General features: G+C 34.1%; 1 protein-coding gene across 3 annotated transcripts in view; it reads right to left on the bottom strand.

Annotated features, from left to right (window-relative positions):
- Window positions 1-6: 6 nt before the first annotated feature.
- The window catches only part of Rbl2 (RB transcriptional corepressor like 2), a 52,542-nt gene continuing 37,693 nt past the window's right edge, over window positions 7-14,855 (bottom strand). Inside the window, exons 18-23 of one of the 3 annotated variants that reach the window (XM_078032315.1) lie at window positions 14,141-14,203; window positions 9,289-9,360; window positions 8,651-8,756; window positions 7,929-8,134; window positions 7,260-7,424; window positions 7-1,349 (exon numbers count right to left, since the gene is read on the bottom strand). In XM_078032315.1, the coding sequence (XP_077888441.1) occupies window positions 1,179-1,349; window positions 7,260-7,424; window positions 7,929-8,134; window positions 8,651-8,756; window positions 9,289-9,360; window positions 14,141-14,203 (783 nt within the window). In that variant the 3' untranslated portion in view covers window positions 7-1,178. The remainder of the gene's footprint in view (window positions 1,350-7,259; window positions 7,425-7,928; window positions 8,135-8,650; window positions 8,757-9,288; window positions 9,361-14,140; window positions 14,204-14,855) is intronic. The other 2 variants (XM_078032316.1, XM_005318177.5) reach the window with 2 other exon arrangements.

Genomic DNA, 14,855 nt, shown 5'->3' with positions numbered 1-14,855 from the left:
CAAAGATGACTTTATAAATGCTTTATTGAAAAATACACTTATTTTGATATAAAATTACAGGAGCAGTATCTTGAGGTTTTTATAAATATTTTTGCAGAACACTATTCTAATTGAACAGTGTAAGTTCCATATTTCTTTTAGAGCAATATGAAGTTACCTAGTAACTTTGTTTATACTGATTCAATTTACAATTGAATTTTTTCCCTAATAAGATTATTAATTCAACTTTAAAACTGCTGGAGCAATAGTGATTAATAAAGGTGTATATATAGATAGTTCAATAGCTGTTAAATAATATATTCTAATTTGTATAAATGGTACTATGTACTAATAAAAACCTAAATTCTCCAACCTATTTTTTAGACTGCCAGGAACATACCCAAACATATTTTTACATGTCTTTTGGATAACTACCTCCTAAAGAAAGAGGTCATAATTTTTCATATTAATTCTTTCAATTAAACTTGATTTAAAAATGTTTCCTTAGCCAGCTGATCCCTAAATAACAACTGGAGAATTTAAAAAGCATGCCCAAAAGGTGGCTACTAGGGCATAGAACAGTTTAAAAAAGTACAAAAGTGTTAAAGAAAATACTGGCTATTCAGCCTAGAAGTTTTGTACTTAATAAAGTTCACATTGTAGAAAGTGCCATCAGAAATATACAGCAAAATCTGGGATACAAAATCATGCATTTTACAGCCCTAAAGTGCCGCCACTTATACAGGTTCATTCAGACATTGCACAACTGAATGTTCACTTTTCACACTGCACCACACTACTGGGGAAGGGGAGAAGTGCACCACAGGGGACAGGAGACTTATGCTATAGTGACCTGGGGAATCTGAGCCATCTCCTTTGTTTCATAAATGTAGAAATTTCACGCTCCTGTTTGAGAACAAAGTACTTAAGTTTTGCTTTACAAAGTTTTGCTTTTCATAAGAACTAGAGCTGACCACAAACAGGTAGGAATGAATTTGAAATACAATTCCTCTGCTGGAACCTGTTAAGAGACCTCTCACATTTGAAAAGAGTAAGTCTAGTTCTCATAAAAATGCCCCTTCCTATTTCTAATAGATTCTAATTAGCTGGATTAAGGAAATGGGCTCCTTAATATAGCATGCATTAAATGATGCTGCAAAACAGTTTGTGAAAGACAGTTTCAATACCAGGGACTAACCTCAGTGGGAACCTCGGTCATTAGCTACATCTTGGAGACGGCGTAATAAGGCAGAATGATTTTCTGGGCAGATTCTTTTTGCAGGTGATTCACTTCCATCTTCCAAAAGAATCCCTCTCTTTTTAGTTGGAGTTTCTCCTGTCCGTATCATACTGTTAATTTCTCTCAGTCTCTATGGTGGGGGAGAAAACATAAAAACTTGAAAATGCTAGTGCCACACAACTCAGTATTAAAGAATCTCAAATGTATTAAATCAGCTTCCCTCTAAAAACTTAAACTTTTACAGAAAAAATACCTTTATAGAGAATGATATATTCTGCCAACTTCACTGGGTCATAGTGCTGAGACTGGTAGGGGTGGAATGTTTTTGACAAATTTCACAGTGGTTTTGATATACATTTCTCTACAATGTACAAGTTCACAAATTTGTGATTACTATTATTTTTTATTTTTTACATCAGCTATTGCCATGTTCACAATCATTTAGCGCACATTTTCCTTTTTTAAAGACAGCATGGTCTTATAGTAGTATCATGCCCCCCCTTTTTTTTTCAGGCTAGTGTTACTATTTATTTTGACACATTTCTACAAACATGAAGTACATTTTTTTTTAAGCAGGACTTCTCAACCAGGATTTCACTAGAGAAGTAAGCCTGAATTCCCTAAGGCTAATTCATTTTAATGAATTAGTAAGCCGAGTTTGGTGCTAGGTAGGTTATCCTTGGAAGAACTGAGAAGTTACTCAAATTCCTTTGTGCTCTGTGGCTCAGACGAGGAAGCCCAGAGGAGCAAGGCAGTGCTGAAGTGCTAGAGAGACTCTTAAGTGCCTTTAGCATTTTCTCCAGAGTCCTACAAGCCTTTTCTTAATACTATTTTCTGGTAGTTCCTTGGTTTTAAAAAAAAAAAAAAAAATTATTTCATGTGCTGCTTCATTATCCATGTTTCTTCACAAAAATCGTACTGAGCTTATTCGTGTACGTTTAATTTAAGAAATTTCAAACAAAGTAGAGAAACCAACATGATGAATCCCCACATGCTCCTTACCCCACTTAAGAAACTCTGGCTGGTCTTATTTGATCTACACCCCATTCACTTCTCATCCCCTACACAAATTCAGTTATCACTTCATTCTTTACTTTGCAATTATCGACTTAAAGAACACTTGTGATTTTATTTAAAATCTTACCAGCATATGCACTTTCACAAATCTTAGCATCTGAAGAAATTTCTTTTGACCCTTTCTATTCCATCTTCTTTGGCCTCCCTAAAATAACTCTGGTCTGCATTTGCTTTCTCTGTAGTGTCCCACTTACCTAGATATTCCTTAAATTTACTGAATATATTAACCATATAATGCTAATTATATGCCAGGTTGTGTAAAGGTTACTATAAAATATGTAGATATATGGAGCACATTAATATAGTATATTGTGATGTTAATTGTATATAAATTAATACTCAATATTTTGTACATAATTCACTTAAACAATACAAAACATTTTAAATTCTTATTCCAAAGGAAACACATACAGACTACACCTAGACTCTCTATCCTTACCCAAGCCCCATGGATGCATACTATTTTTTTTTTTTTTTTAACAATAGTTATTGCCATGTCACAATCACTTAGATGCACATCTATTTGTGTCTAAACAAATTGGCATGCTTTATATCCTTCTGTTTTCTAAGAATGCACTCATTCCTAGAAATGTAATATTGTACTGGGGTAATGGGGTTTTAAAATAGTATACTTATATACTATTCAGAATATTTGCACATTCAACACCACTTTAGATTTTTTCCCATATCAGTATATATGGTCCATCTCAACTAACAGCTTTATAGTATTTTGTAGTATGTCGCTATCATAGATTAATCCTCTATTGATTAAGTAGTATTATATACTACTTAATCATCAGAATTGCTTAATGCTGTTAAACAATTATACTACTAAGTATATAATTCTTTGACTTATTCAATTAACTGTAGTAATCCACTGAAATAGCCCTTAAAATTACTAATAACTTCATCTTAATTGACCTTGTGTGATACTTGATTCTTTTCTCCTGGTAGTATGTTAGCTTACTACAAATTGGCTACAGACCCAAATTACTACTTGCTTTGAAATGTTCTCCGTCATCACCTATTAAGTCATCATGATGACTGTTTCTCCACCTAATGGCTTAATAGTTGCTATCATTTATTGAAGAAACTCCCAATTCTGGGTTAGAATTTCTTTTGGTGATATTACAGATGCAGGATTGAAATAATCTGGATGCTTAATTCCTTTTCACATAAAATACTAGTTCCCCACCTTGGGTTTACATGCAGTACAATGCCTTTTAGTATATCTGCATATTTAAACAAATACCTAGTTGTATGAATACCATAACAGAAACCTAAAACATTTCATATCTCCCTGTGGTCCACCTACTTCTAAGCAACCACTGATGTTTCCTGTCCTATAGTTTTGTGTTTTCTAGAATGTCACAGAAATGGAATCATAATAAGTAGCCTGGTACATATCTTACACTTAGGCATTAATGCATTTGAGATTCATACATGTTGAGTGTATCACTTCTTTCTTTATTGTAAAGTAGTTCATTTTCTGCTGCACTGCAGGTCTACCCATTAACCAGTTGAAGGACATTTCCATTGTTTTATACTTTTGGGTTAGGAGTAAAGTCACCATAAACATTCATGTTCATGTATAAACATAAGCTTTCACTTAAGTACCTAGGAATAAGATTACTGGTTGTGTGGTAAGGGTATATTCAACATTAGAAGAAAACTGCCACGCTGAATTCCAGAAGACTATACCATTTTGCATTTTCACCAGCAGCACAGAAAAGTTCCAGCTGCTCCACCTCATTGCCAGGACTTGTTCCCGTCATTGTATAGTCATTCCAGTAGGCATGTAATGGGAGGGTGTGTTCAAATGTTTGGCCAACTTTTTACCTTAGGTGGTTTATCTTTCCATTCGAGTTTCAGAATTCTTTATATATTGTAAATGTGTCCTTATCAGATTTGGGATTTGTAAATACCTTCTAATTTCCATGATTTCTTCATTCTCTTAAGTGACTTTTAAGGAGAAGTTCTTAATGGATTGTGCTTTGATGTATTTTATCAAAATTAACTATAATTGTATCTGAGAAATCATTCCACAACACGTGTCAGTCAAGATTCTGTTTTTCTAGATGTCCTTTTTGGTTTGAATTTTTGTGGTGCAGGGTACAGGATTAAGTTTACTCTCATAGTATATAGATATCCAGGTTTTTATCACCTTTGTTGAAAATTGGCTGACTGCATGTTCCAGTGATCTGTCTATACTTTGAGAAGCACTACACTTGTTTCAATTACTATAGCTTTAGTGTGAGTCTTGAAACTAGATAGTGCGACTCCTCCAACTTTTTCAAAATTGTTTTTAGTTATTGTATTTCGCTTGCCCTTCTATATACATTTTAGCATCAGTTTATACAAGTAATTGTGCTAGGATTTGGGGTGAAATGGGGTTTAATTTGTAGATCAACTGGGTGAAAACTGATATTCTGTTTTCCAGATCATGAACATTTCTCTAGTTTGTCAGGCTTTCTTTCAAAAAAGGTGTGTAGTTTTATGTCTCATACTTAATTTTTAAATGTTATTTTTGGCATTTAATTTTTTTTTACTTCTGATTCTTCATTAGTAGTGTATAAAAATATCTTTTATTTTTCCATATGGAGTTTTATAACCACCTAAATCTTTTAATTTCAGAAACTGCTTCAATTCTTGGTGGTTTTTCTGTACATAATCTGTGTGCCTACTTTATGTTGCCTGATTACACATGGTGTGACCCCAGTTACAATGCTGAGTAGAAGTGAGAGTGGACGTCCTTGCCCGATTCCTGATCTTGGGGAAAGGTATTCAGTCTTTCACCACTAAGGATGTTATTGTCTATAGATATGTTGGCTTGTGTTAATTATCACCCTCTCTCAGGATGTTCCCACAGTTTGCCCTTGAATGAATGTTGAATTTTGTCATTTGTTTTCCTTCATTTGTATAGAACTGGCATTATTTCTTACATGTTTGGTAGAATAGACCAGTAAAAGCTGTCTGGGCCTACAGTTTTGAGGCTGCTACTTCTTGAGTGAGTTTTATTAGTTTAGGTCCATTTCATCTGCATTGTCAAAAAAAAAAGATTGTTTCTTAATCCTCATTATACCTTAGTGTATACTGGTAATTACTGGTAATGCATCACTTTTCCTGATGAATCTACACCGATCAGTTTTTGAAATTCTTTTCTTCAAAACTAGCCTTTAAAAGTGCCTTGATTTCTCTGGGTGGGATCTGTTTTCTATTTCAATGATTCCTGATTTCCAGTTTAAACTTAAAAAAGATGAAGGGGTTAAAATTAGTGATCTAATAGATATTTTTAATTTGTGAGACACAGCTAACATGGTGCTTATTTTGGGTTCTCATTTTCAATATAGTCTATTTCCTAGTTGCTTTGACCCACAGAAATCTGATTTAGTTTTCAAAAACTGGATTTTCGTGATATCGGGTTTGATGCCAGAGAAATTGAAAAATACATTAAAATGTATTGAGAGCCAGGCACAGTGACGCAGAAGGATCCCACACACACAGTCCGCCTCAGATCACAGCAAGGCTCTATTTCAAACATAAAAGGAGCTGGAGATGTGCCCCAATGGTTAAAGTGCCCCTGGGTTCAATACTCAGTTCCAAAAACAAGAAACAAATTTTATTAAAATTTGTTAGGCCTGAGGATGTAGCATGTGTGAGTCCCTAGGATCAATCCCCAGAACTACCAAAAAAAAGTTGATTTGTCCAGAATGTGGTTGTTTTTAAATGTTTCATGTATAGTTGATGCTATGGGAATGTTCTGTAGATGTCAGCTCATCAGCCTTATGTTTATATCCTTATGATATTATCAATTATGTTGAATATTTGTCTTTCTCATGGTACTGGGAATTGAACACAGGTACTCTACCATTTAGCTACATCCCTGTCCTTTCATTTTATTTGTGTCTTGCTAAATTGCCCACACTGGCTTTGAACTTGCAGTCCTCAGCCACCAGACTGAAATTTTTCTATTGAAGATTGTATAATCTAAGAAAATATCACTGATACATCCTGAAATCAACTTAATTGCTTATTAATATAGATACTGTACCTTTCCTTTAATTAGGGGTAACATGGTATAGCTTTTTCCATTCTTTCTCAATAAGGATGTTTAAGTTATAGTTCATCCACATAAAGTGTAACAACTTCATGGTTTTGGTATGTTTCCTAGATTGATAATTGGAAAATTTTCCCTTCTAGGCAAACAGTAATCTATTTCTGCCAATATACTTGCAGATAAATGGAATCATATAACATGCAAATTTTTCCAGGTCCATCCACGTTGAAGTATGTATGAGTAGTTCACTCCTTTTATTTTAAAGGTTATTTAGAAGCAGCAATGTGTACCACATTCTAGTGATTCCTTTTTTCTTTTAACCAAATAAACTCCAAACAGTCATTTCCCCCTCACTCCATTTTTTAAGAGGTTATAATTACCAGTTCTGAGTTCCATTAACAATCCAGCTTGGAATATAATTGAAAACTTTACCTTTTTAATACAGGAGTCTTATTCAGAAGCACTGATATTGAAAATTAATTTAGTATAAATGAAGATATAAGTTACACATTTTTTCTAAGGAATGGGATACTTTTAAGATTCCAAGCCTATAAACTTTACGATCTCCACATTTACAGCAATACACAAATAGAAGTGGTGATGCGGGGGATAGATAAATATAAATCTGAGTCCTTTACCTGTTTCCAACCACAAAGCTCTCAACAACCATGGGCTGGAGTTGCAAGGCACTAGGTTTAATCTTAGCACCAAATAAAGACACTGAGTCCATATACAACTAAAACATTTTTTAAAAAAATCAAACACTCTGGTTTTTGCTGCATAGACTTACTGGCCACTGTTCCCTGGCAGTTCTCATCACTTCAGTGAGTGCCTAGGATAAGCCCAAACCCTATTTGGAGCATCCTAAAAGCATTTTAGGGTTTGTAAAGGACATGTCAATCTCACCTTTGACGGACTGTTGCTGAAGTAGTAAAAAATCTTTTCTCGGGGTGAAAGCATCGATTCATTTTTATGTGGGGAAATGTAGACAGGATGATTTTGAGACAACTGAATTCGGCGAGGGGAGCCTGTTCTGACAAATGGATAGGGAGAGAGTGGAGGTGCATCCATCTGTTAAAAACAATCAAAATCAGTAATTGTAAGAAACTCATTTACTTAAAATACCTGATTAGAAAGTTTTTAAGAGGTAATAAGCAAGTAGTTTTATAAATGGTAAAAGGTGATGTTTTAGCAACAATCAGACCCTAAAGAAGGTCAGATGAGCAGCAAACTTAAGTGCTTAGTTTATGCCCATCTCTACTTTAAGCATTTTTAAATCTATTGTCATCTCATCCTTGCAACAGCCTTATAAGCTGGAAACTTCTTTATGCCTCATTTTCTCATAAAATGGGAATAGAAGTAAATAAGTGGTAAGATCACTACCACCATTAAATATTGGATAATTTGAATCCATGTAACTATCTCGTATTTTGCAGGGAATCAATATAATCTTATTAAGACTTCCTTAGTTTTACTTGATAGTTGCTTATAAATCTAGTTTGTACACAAGCAGGTCAAATATAAATGATATTCATTCCTCTGGAGTGAAAAAACAAATACTGTTGTGAAACTTACTATGTTTGCCTGTGAGTACTTCATGGCAAATGTCTTAATTTGTTTTATGTAGATGTTGTTGTAGAACTGAATGAGGTCTCCCCTCTCCTCCTCTTCCATGTCACTGTTGGCACCTGTGAGACGAGTTGGTGTAGGAGGGGCACTGCTAGGCTGTGGAACTGGCAAGGTGCTGCTTGACCTCATGACAGGACTGGAGTCTCTACTGGCTACAAAGAGTGTTAAACACAAAGTTTGCTAGTACTGATGGTTTTAAAAAAAAGTAAAAAAGCTGAACAGCTACCTACACTACTTGGTACCAGTTCTGAGTATGAAACTGGTACTTAGTATGAAAAACAAACTTCCTTCCCACTAAGAAGCAAATCTCAGAAAATAACTTTACTCCAATGCCATAACTGGAGCATAGGTATACCGGTCGTTAGTTTCCTAGGATCTGAATCCTGCACGAAGTGGTGCAAATCAATAACTAGGGATGGCATTTCCATAGCATAGCTCCAAATAAGATGCCAGCAGATTCCTGTCTGAAGCCTTTTCTAATTCCCCTGGAGAAAAATGGTATGCACTTTGTCTCAGAATAATGAAATGAAGAACTCTGTCACTAAATTTAGAATTTATTTTTTTAGCAGATTCTTTGTCAAGAAAGCACTTTCCGTAGTAATTCTTAGTCTCCTAGGCCTAAAAAAATAAGAGCCTACTTTTGTTTGAGGTCATAAAGATCTACTTACTTCTATCTTTGTTTAGTTCTGTAGGAGAATTCTGATGGCTTCTACTTTCACTGCTGCCAGAATTTCTTCTTTTTCTTTTCCCTTTTATCAAAACACTTCTATACACCTTTAAAGAGACAGAATGTCACAGAAACTTTTATTAAATGCATCCTAAATAATAGAACCTTGACATGTTACTTAACAGTGAGTAGGAGTCATCTTTCTCAGGGGATATTAAGAAATGCAGCCATGGTCAGGCACACAGCTATTAAATAACAAATCCAGGATTTAATCAGAGCCTGTCTAGCTTCAGATTCCATGTACTTCCTAAAATACTACAGAGCATAATGACCCCCAACCATAAAATTCAATTCATCTACAAAGATCCAGCATTCTTGCCTTTGAGAAATAGTGTTAAAAGAAAAAGGGGTTTAAAATTTTAATACCATCTTGGTTAAATGTACAATAGTGTTTACTTGGATAACTTTATTCACAGAACCACTAGATAGAAATTAAGAAATATTCCATAATGTTGACTTTGAAAGAAAAGAGGACTTTACCAACATGTGAAGTTCTTTGTTAGTGACTAAAGAAAGATTAAAGTAGTTAATCTTTGTATTCGTCGCAGACTTTAAGCTTAATTTTCAGCCTATAGTTACCTGACTTCTGGCCTGTGGCTGAGTCCTGTAACAACGCATGATATTCTGGAAGGACTTGTCTTCTTTTGTGACCTGGCAAAGAATGAGAGTACTGGGATCAACTTCCACCATGACAGTGTGAGGAACTCAGTGAATCTGCTTTCTATAGCAAGTAGTAAAAATTGTATTTAAAAACAGTGATTTAAAGTCTCTGGAAATGGTCCTAAGGGTATATAGCAAATGAAAAAACATCTATTCAAGAAAATCTAAAATTCAATATGAGGATTCTAGCATGTGAACCAAAATCTGGTGTAGAAAAGTACAATAACTAAAATTAAAAACTAACTCTACTAAATTTGAACCAGAAAAGAATTAGCAAAATTGAATAAAGAGATCGTATGATCTAAAGAACAGATAGCATGGTGTGTACATTTCTCTGAGACTATGTGTAATGGGAGTACCAAGGAAGAGAGAATAGAGAAGCAAGTGTTCAGAGAAGTAGAGTGAAATCTTCCTAATTGATTTTAAAACATTAATGTACATATCTATGAAGCTCAAGAAACTCCAAGGATACTCAGATCCATGCGTCAATATATCATAGTAAAAATGCAAAAGCCAAATAGAGAATATTAGTGAGAAAAGCAATTTTTTTCATTTACAGGGAAACCCCGATAAAATAACAGTATACATGTCAAGAGATAATGAGATAACATTTAAAATTATCTTCCATAAATGAAATATATCCTCAAAACCAGAATGCTAGCAGCTACTCCTTACCAGCTTAATATTACAGAAAGTTCTTGAAGCTAAAAATAAGTGCGTCTGGACAGTAATCCAAATATATGCCAGTGTTCTTGACCTTTTTCACAAAGACTATGTAATTATAAAGAGACTAAAAAGGCATTTTTCTCTTGATTAAAAACAATTATATAAAATATGATGTATTGTTGGAGCTGTTACAAAGAAAGGAGGTACATAGGAGCAAAGCTGTATTGGATAAATGATTCCAGATGTAAGAATTCATGAAAACCAATGGGAAATGAAAATAAGATTATAGCAAACTATAAATTACTTTTTAAAAGTCATACAAGTATATCAATGCCAAGTAGCTGTTCGATTTGTAATATGTAAACAGTGCAACCACTAAGGAAACAAAATATGGTGTAAAAATTCATTATTAAAATTGAACATTAAAAAATAAATGCAAAAGAATAAAGGAATGAAAAACCAATTATATCAACATTAAAGTGAATGAACTGAATAGTCAAAAGGTGGAGATTGTCAGACTAGAAATGAGATCCAACTCTATTCTGTTGATAGGAGATGTGTTAGATTCAAAAACACAAGCTAGGCATGGTGGAATCCCAGTACTTGGGAGGCTGAGGCAGGAGGATCACAAGTTCAAAGCAGCAACAGTGAGGCACTAAGCAACTCAGACCCTGTCCCTAAAAAATACGGCTGGGGATGTGAATCAGTGGATGAGTGCTATAGTTCAATCCCCAGTACCCCCGTCCCTCAAATAATACAAGCTGAGTGCAGTGGCACATGCCTGAAATCCCAGCAATCTCTGGGAGGCTGAAGCAGGATCTCAAGTTCAAGCCAGCCTCAGCAAGATCCTCAAAAAAAAAGGCTGGAGGATAGCTCAGTGCTAAAGTGATTCTGCCACAAACACATATATTTGAAGTAAACTGAAAAGACAGATTTAGCAGACTACAACTACACAAGTATCACACTATAAAACAAAAGCTGTTAAAGAGGGATATTTCATAATAAGATCAATCCATCAGGAGGTTATACTAGGAAGTAGTAAACACAAGCACACATGTTAATAGTGTACTAACTTACATGAACCAAGGTTAGGGGTGTAGTTCAGTGGTAGAGTGCTTGCCTAGCATATGAAAGGCCCTCAGTATCACAAAACAACGAAAACCCAGAAATGAAGGGGAAAACAGAAAATTTTAACAATATTTAGAGATTTAAATTTACTTTCAATATGGATAAAAGAAGACTGAGGCAGAAGCTCAAAAAAGAAATAGATCTAGTTGTTTCATAGTGCTAAAGTCTAAAGACATTCTGCTCCAAAAGAAATTCTCCAAGAAGGACCATATACAAGGCTATAAAACCTTGATATATTTAAAAGGACTGAAATAATACAATGTTTTCTTTTTCAGCCAAAGTGAAATTAAACTAGAAGTCAGTAAAGAAATTCAGGAAAAATGTAGAAATTAATATATTCCTAGATACCAAAAGGGAAATTCAAAAATACTTAGGAGATGCAGTGTATATTATAACTGTTAATGCCTACATTATAAAAGGATGTTAAGATAATTAGAAATATCTTTACAAAGTCCATCTGAAGATACTATCCTTAGCAATAAGGACAAAATTCAAACTACTAGTAAACTAAACCTAGCAACAAAAAAATTATCAACGAGACCAAAAAGGACTTAACATTGGGATGCAAGGCTAGTCTAACATAAGAAAATCAGTGGATTAGAATAAGCACAGTAAAATCAGAAAAAAAAAAATCTAACTTGTTTTATCATAAAACAACAACTAGGAACATAAAGGGAGCTTCCTCAATCTGATAAAAGGCATCCAAGAAAATAATGAAAGTCAGACTTCATAGTCGAGTATCTAAAATTTTTTTAACTAAAGACAAGATTTCTGCTTTCAGCTTTTGTATTTAACATTGTAGGTTTTAGCCAAGATAGTTGGGAAGGGTAGCTGGGAAACAGGAAATAGTATCTAATTTGGACAAGAAATCAAATTATACATGAAAAAGTCTAAGGAATCAATTAAAATCTATTAGAACTAATAAGTTCAGCTAGGTTCCTAGATATTAGACCAATATACAAAAATTAGTTATTTCTACACACTTGCAGAGAACATACCAAAAATGAAAGTTACATTTACAATAGCATCAAAAAGGATATATAAGAATGAATGGAGCAAAAGTCATACTTTTCAAAGTGTAATACATTGTTGAAAGACCATTTAAAAAAGATCTAAATAAATGTTAAAAGCATGCCATGTTCAAGGATCAAATGACTTAAGATGGCAAAACTCCCTAAACCAAAATACAGATTCGGTGTAACTGATCAAAATCTCAGATGACTGTTAAATTGACAACTTTATTCTAAAATTCACATGGAATTTCAAGAGACTAACACAACCAAAATAATTGAAAATAAAAGTAGGAGGACTTGCATTTCCCAGTAAAACTTATAAAAAAGCAACAGTCATCAAAAGAGTATGGTACTACATAAGGACAGATAATAGAACTAATTGGGCAGAAATAAGCCTAAATGTCTGTGTCTGATCAACCACAAAGGTGCCAAGATTATTCAATGGGGAAAAATAGTCATTTTAATAATGGGGTTGGAGTAGCTGGAAAGCCACAAAAGAATGAAGCTGGACTTTTATTTCATAGCATATACAAAAATTACTCAAAATGGATCAAAAACCTAAGAGATAAAAATAAAAGACTCAGAAGAAAGCATAGAAGTAAAATGACATTGGTTCTCAAGATTTGGCAGTGGAAGCACTAAAAAATGACAAAATCATGGATTTTGCAGGGAAATGGATGGCACTAGAGCAGATTATGCTTAGTGAAGCTAGCCAATCCCTAAAAAACAAATACCAAATGTCTTCTTTGATATAATGAGAATAACCAGGATCAGAGCAGGGAGGAAGAGCAGGAAGGAAAGATCAACATTAAACAGATACAATAGGTGGGAGGGAAAGGGAGAGAAAAGAGAAATTGCATGGTAATGGAGGGAGACGCTCATTGTTATACTAAAGCACTCATAAGAGGTTGCGAGGGGAATGGGTAAATAAACAAGGAGAGAAGTGAAATACAGTAGATGGGGTAGAGAGACAAGATGGGAGGGGAGGGGAGGGGAGGGGGGATAGTAGAGGATAGGAAAGGGAGCAGAATACAACAGTTACTAATAGGGCATTATGTAAAAATGTGGATATGTAACAGATGTGATTCTGCAATCTGTATTTGGGGTAAAAATGGGAGTTCATAACCAACTTGAATCTAATGTATGAAACATGATATGTCAATAGCTTTGTAATGTTTTGAACAACCAATAAAAAAAAATAAAAATTAAAAAAAAAAAAAAAGATTTGGCAGTGGAGTCTTAGATATGAAAACAAACAAAAAATAGGTATCTGGAATTCATCAAAATTAAAAACTTTTGTAAAAGGTTCAAATGACACTATCAAGTAAGTGAAAAGATAACACACTGGACTGGAAGGGAAGCTTAGTAGCAGAGCCCTTGCCAAGCATATTTGAGGCACCGGGTTCAATCATCAACCACCCAAAAGAAAAAATAACACAGAACAGGAGAAAATATTTTCAAATCATATGTATGACAAGGTAGTTGTATATAAAGAACTCCAACAACTCAAAAAATAAATAATCCAATTTTTTATATGAGCAAAGGATTTAAATAGGTACTTCTCCAAACAAGATACACAAATTGCCAATGAGCAAATTACAAGCTGTTTATCATCATCAGTCAGGAATTCAAAACCATAAAAAGTCCTTCATACCTACTGGAAAGGCTGGAATCAAAATTCATATAAAGGCCAACAGGGCACAATGAAAGACGGTCAACATCATTAAACAAATACAATTCAAAACCACAATGAGATAACACTCAATACCCCAAACTAAAGATTATATCTATGTAAAATAAGGTGGCAAGGATATAGAGAAACTAGAACTCTCTTGCATTACTAGGAGCAGTGTAAAATGATGATTCCTCAAAATGTTAAACAGAATTACCATATGACCCTGAAATTCCACTTCTAGGTATAAACTCTTAAAAAACTGAAAACAGCCAAGTGTGGTGGCACACACCTGTAATCCCAGCAACTCCAGACTGAGACACGAGGATTCCAAGTTCAAAGCCAGCCTCTGTAACTTAGACATTATCCCAAGATAAAAAAAATTTAAATAAAAATTGAAAATAGGCACTCAAACAAGTACACAAATATTCACAATAGCACTAATTATAATAGCCAAGGGTTGGAAAGAGCCCAAATGTACCTCTATAAATGAATGGATAAATTCTAATGTATCCACACAATGGACGCTATTTCAGCTATAACAAGGAATGGAGTACTGATACAAGGATATACTTTGGAAACATTATCCCAAATGAAAGAAGCAATACACAAAAGGTCAACGTTTTGGGTTTTTTTTTTTTTTTTAAGTTCAGTGCCTTTATTTGGTTTTATGTGGTGCTAGGATTGAAACTCACACTTACGAGGCAAGTACTCTACCACTAAGCCACAACTCCATTGTTATACCATTCCATTGATATGAAATATCAAAAAGCCACTGAATAGTAAATACTAAAAGCCACTAAACTGTTTAAGTTAAAATGGTTAAGTGTATGTAATGTGAATTTCAACTCAATAAATTAAAAATATTTTTTAAAAACAAATATAAAAGGTATTGTGGGGCTGGGCTTATAGCTCAGTGGTAGAATACTTGCCTAATATGTGTGAGGCACCAGATTCAATCCTTGCCATCATATAAAAATAAATAAATAAAATAAATATGACAATCT

This window comes from Ictidomys tridecemlineatus, chromosome 15 (genome assembly GCF_052094955.1).
Source record: "Ictidomys tridecemlineatus isolate mIctTri1 chromosome 15, mIctTri1.hap1, whole genome shotgun sequence".
Lineage (NCBI taxonomy): Eukaryota > Metazoa > Chordata > Mammalia > Rodentia > Sciuridae > Ictidomys > Ictidomys tridecemlineatus.
The sequence above is the reverse complement of the archived record's forward strand: the minus strand, read 5'-3'. Positions and strand labels throughout refer to the sequence as shown.